The 5000-nt window shown below is 49.1% G+C and overlaps 1 protein-coding gene across 1 annotated transcript in view; it reads left to right on the top strand.

Moving 5' to 3' along the window:
* The window catches only part of clasp2 (cytoplasmic linker associated protein 2), a 50452-nt gene that overhangs the window by 17302 nt on the left and 28150 nt on the right, over positions 1 to 5000 (top strand). Inside the window, 1 exon segment of the mRNA XM_083685033.1 lies at positions 271 to 341. Coding sequence (XP_083541159.1) covers positions 271 to 341 — 71 coding nt within the window.

Raw genomic sequence — 5000 nt, 5'->3', positions numbered from 1 at the left:
AGATGTGTGTGGCGTGTATGTGTGGTGTCTGTGTAGTATGCATGGTGACACTCGTGTGAGTGCTGATGTGTGTACAGTGTGTGTGTGTGTGTGTGTGATCATTTCTGTGTGTGTGTGTGTGCGCGCATGCATACTATACGTACGCATTCTCACCTGTCTGTCGCCACAATAGAGGCATTAGTGATTATGCGTGCTGATATGCAAGCATTGTGTGTGTGTGTGTGTGTGTGTGTGTGGATGCGTATGCTAACCTCTCGTCTCTCTCTCCAGGCTACAGACCATATTCGGGCGGTTTGATGAAGCACTGAATTCTGGGAACATGGCGCTCAGCCCCAGTCACGGTCAGTACTCTTGCTAATTTTCACCTTTTGCTTTTCATCCCTTTACCTTTTTGTCCTTCTGCATACCCCGTACGGGCAGGGTGGTTTTCCTCTGGTCTGGTAGCCCTGGGTCTGTCTATTGATTGTGTCTATGGTTGACGGTGTTTGACGAGAGCAGTGTCTTGGTCCTGGACACACACACACACACATACACACACACACACGTCTGATTCCGCTAAACCAGGTCCCCAGTGCCTGAACTGATCTGATTCAACTGAACTGACCTTCGACAGCAGAATCAGGTGTATTAGAGCTGAAAGCCTTCACTGTGTGTGTGTGTGTGTGTGTGTGTGTGTGTGTGTGTGTGTGTGTGTGTGTGTGTGTGTGTGTTAGGCCATAAGATCTGTCAGAGGGTCCAATAGGATTAGTGATGTAAGCCCTCCTGAATTTCCGGCTGCAGACCTGTGTGTGTATGTGTGCTGTAGTGGAGTTGTAGGGAAACTACACTGTGTAATGTTGGTATATTTGTGTTGTAGTTGATGTCTGAAGTTTGTGTGTCCTGTAGCTGTATTGTAGTGTGTTGGGTTTGGGTTAGAACACTCTAGTTCTGTAGTATTGTGTTGTAAAGCATTAGTCTGTAGCTGTATTGTCTTCTAAAGCTCTAGTGTGTAGTTGTAGCGTTGTAAAGCTCTAGTGTGTAGCTGTATTGTGTTCTAAAGCTCTAGTGTGTAGTTGTAGCGTTGTAAAGCTCTAGTGTGTAGCTGTATTGTGTTCTGTAGCTGTAGTGTGTTGTAAGGTTAGCAGTAGCTCGCATTGTATTCCAGACAGCGGCTGTATTGTTGATCTGTCTGTCAGTACTGTGGCGCTGTCTGTCAGTTGTTTCATTGTAGTCTAGTCTGTCAGTGTTGGTTGTGGTGGTTGTCCATGGTGGTGGTGGGTGAATGTTTCTGCAGTCTGTTTACTCCTTAGACGGGGTGAACGTGGGGGGGGGGGCGAGAGGGTTGTTGCTATGATACCGTCTCCGGTGGCAGCAGGGGGGGGTGGTTGGCTTTAACCCTCGCACGACCAGTGATTCAGATCAGACCCTTAGCACTGCCAGCAGCCAAATACACACACCACACCACGATGTCTGCACACACACACACATAGAGGAGCCAAGAGATGCTCGAGAGAAACAGAATGTAAACACACACACACACACACACAGACAGACTTTCGCTTAGGGTGGTGTGTGTTCTGCTCGCCCCTGCACTGTGTACCTAAAGGGACAGAAGAAGGTCAGTGAGTGACATCATCAGAATGGGGTGTGTGTGTGTGTGTGTGTGTGTGTGTGTGTGTGTGTGGAGAGAAACCTGACTCTGTTTCCCCCCCAAACACTCATAATCATACCTAGACCTCGACCTTTCGGGACAGAACACACACACACACCCTCAGCCAAACAATATATTCTTACACAATCACACACACACCCACAATCACACACACACACCCACACTGGGGGGGTTTTATTCTGTGGTTTGACGCAGCTGTTGCTTGAAGAGGAAGGGAAAAGAGAGAGAGGGAGGGAGGGGGGAAAGAGAGAATGAGAGGGGATGGGGAAAGAGGGATTGAGAGGGAGGGGGGAGAGAGAGAGAGAGAGAGAGAGAGATCTGCAGTAGCAGGGTCACAGAGCTGTGCCTGTCACTGCCTTTCCCTGATCCAGTGTGACAGACAGAGAGAGAGAGACAGACAGAGAGAGAGAGAGACAGAGAGAGAGAGGGAGAGACACACAGAGAGAGAGAGGGGGAGAGAGAGAGAACAAGGGAAAGAAAGAGTAAAGGAAGGAGAACTGAGTGGATAGAGGGAGTGAGAAGGCAAGAGGAGACTTTCTACCCATACACACTGTTACGATGGCGGTCGGGGACGATGACGATGGTGAGTGTGTGTGTGTGTGTGTGTGTGTGTGTGTGTGAGATCGGTGTATCAGTCGGTGTGTACCAGGGACACAAGAATCTCAGCATATGGCTTTAGAGGGAAATCAGCTTAAGGGGGTCGTGAATCTTAAGTGTGTGTGTGTGTGTGTGTGTGTGTGTGTGTGTGTGTGTGTGTTTGAGTCAGCGTGCCGTGTGCCAGAATGTTCGATTTGGATGCAGTTTATCCTGTGTTTTTGACAGTTCGAGTTTGTGTGTGTGTGTGACTCCTCTGTTGTTGAGGTTTCTCAAGCACAGTAGATGGTGTGTTTTACGGTTTTCTTTCTGTCTCACGCGCTCTCTCTCTCTCTCTCCCCCCCTCCCATTCTCTCTCTCTCCCTCTGTTCTACTGTGGTTTTGTTGGCCAGGTGTGTGTTCTCATTCTGCTAGGTAGGACAGTGTGTTTCTGGAGCTATTATTTAGGACTGCACAGAGGGTCCTTGTTTCTGTGCCTTACAGACTGGGTTTGGCCAGATTTAAACCATCACTCTGGGGTGCTGTTGGTGTGTGTGTGAGTAAGTAATATATGTCATCGCTGCAGGCCTGTGTGTGTGTGTGTGTTATTTTGCATTTTAGTATTACGTACTGATAACCTAAAAAAGGAGGATTCAGTCATTGCATTGCAAACTAGCCCTTAATAAGCACACACACACACACACACACACACACACACACACACACACTAGCCCTGAGTGATTCAGTCAGTGCACTGCAAACTGGCCCTCAGTAGCAGGCAGCCCAGTTTGGTTGCTAAGTTGTGCGATGTTGACAGTGACACACACACACACACACACACACAGACACGCAGACATGCTCATTCTGCCTCAGTGCCTCTCTGTCTCTGCAGAGGAAACCGTGACCCCGTTTCCAGGGTAGCCCTGGCGCTAACGTTACGCTTTAATTTTATCATTATGGTTTATCCCTCTGCCTGGCCTGGAAATGGAATGGATTCTATTGTATAATGCTGTGTGTGTGTGCGTGCGTGTGTGTGCGCAGGTGTGCGTGCGTGTGTGTGTCTTTCCTTGATCAGTGTGTTATGTTATGATCCTCCTCTCTGAGCTGAAGATGGAATGTCCTGCTGGCAGAATATTAGAGAGGGGCTTTACTTCTAGGATAGGAAGATGGAAGGCTCCTCTGCTCCATATTGCTTCCAGCCAGTCCTTATCTATCTAATCTTCTCATATGGTGGGTGGAGACCAGAGCATTAAGATGAAGGAGGAGAGGAGAGGAGAGGAGAGGAGAGGGGTGGGTGGGTGGAGACCAGAGCACTAAGATGAAGGAGGACAGGACAGGAGAGGAGAGGAGAGGAGAGGAGAGGAGAGGAGAGGGTGGTTGGAGACTTGAGCACTTAAGATGAAGGAGGAGAGGAGAGGAGAGGAGAGGAGAGGAGAGGAGAGGAGAGGGGAGGTTGGTTGGTTGGAGACTAGAGCACTAAGATGAAAGAGGAGAGGGTGGGTGGAGACCAGAGTCATGCTCTCATGATGAGGTATTGGCCTGTCTGAGACATGTAAAACTCAAGCGTCGCCTTCGGACCTTGAGGATGTCCTCTTGGCCGAACGGTAGACGCTTGGGTCTTCCACGTGGGGGACTCGGGTTCGAACACTGACTGTCACACCTACCACCCCGCATCCCTCTGCTGGCTTGTCTGGGAAGCTAAGCAGGGTAAGCCTCGGCCCATCCTTGGATGAGGGGTACCAAAACAGGCTGCTGGAAATGGTGTTGGAGGACCAGTAGGTGGCATTCCTCCCTCTGGTCTAGGGGACCCCAACGCTCCAGGGCAGCGAATGGGGCACTGCCTTGCAGAGGATGCCGTCCTTCGGAGGAGACATTAAAACCGAGGTCCCCGTCTCCCGAGTCGTTAAAGATCCCATGGCACTTATCTCAAGAGTAGGAGTATTAACGCCGGTGTCTTGGGTAACTGCCAAATCTGGCCCTCATGCTGTCATGGCCATCTAATTATCCCTTGCTTTCTGTTGGATCATTCATCCCCTCTCCTCTTCCCCCTGTAACTCTTCCTCAGGTCATCGCTGCGAAAGAGAACACGTTCTCAGTCAACTAGTCTGGTAAAACACAGGATGAATAAAATAACAACTACACTTGCGTTTGTAGCATGTAGCCTGAGTTAGCGTGCTCCGGTGTTAATCCAGTGTGGAGTGTTTCCACTGTTAGCATGTAGCCTGAGTTAGCGTGCTCCGGTGTTAATCCAGTGTGGAGTGTTTCCACTGTTGGCATGTAGCCTGAGTTAGCGTGCTCCGGTGTTAATCCAGTATGGAGTGTGTTTTCACTGTTAGCATGTAGCATGTAGTTCTTGTGGAGACAGTTTGGTGTCTCAGATCTAATGGTCAGCCACACGGTCCGTGGATATAAGGGAAAATATGTCAGTTGTGCTTCTGCTGCAGTTTACCACACACACACACACACACACACACACAATGACGTGTATCGTATGTATACAGAAGGGCCTCTGTGTATATGTCGTTAACCTAATGTTCAGCAGATTCCAGCTATAACACCACCGTCATTCACCATGCTATTAGCTGTTCTGGTTCCTTAGATATGATGTCATGCTTCATAACATGTGTCTCTCTCTCTCACACACACAAACACACACACACACACTCTCTCTGTTTTACTGTTTGCAATGTCTCTGTAGACACACACTTTGTTGTTTTCAAAACAGTCTCTCTCTCTCTCTCTCTCACTCATCTGTCTCTCTCTCTCTCTCAGCCCT

This window comes from Argentina silus (genome assembly GCF_951799395.1).
Source record: "Argentina silus genome assembly, chromosome: 14".
NCBI lineage: Eukaryota > Metazoa > Chordata > Actinopteri > Argentiniformes > Argentinidae > Argentina > Argentina silus.
The sequence above is the reverse complement of the archived record's forward strand: the minus strand, read 5'-3'. Positions and strand labels throughout refer to the sequence as shown.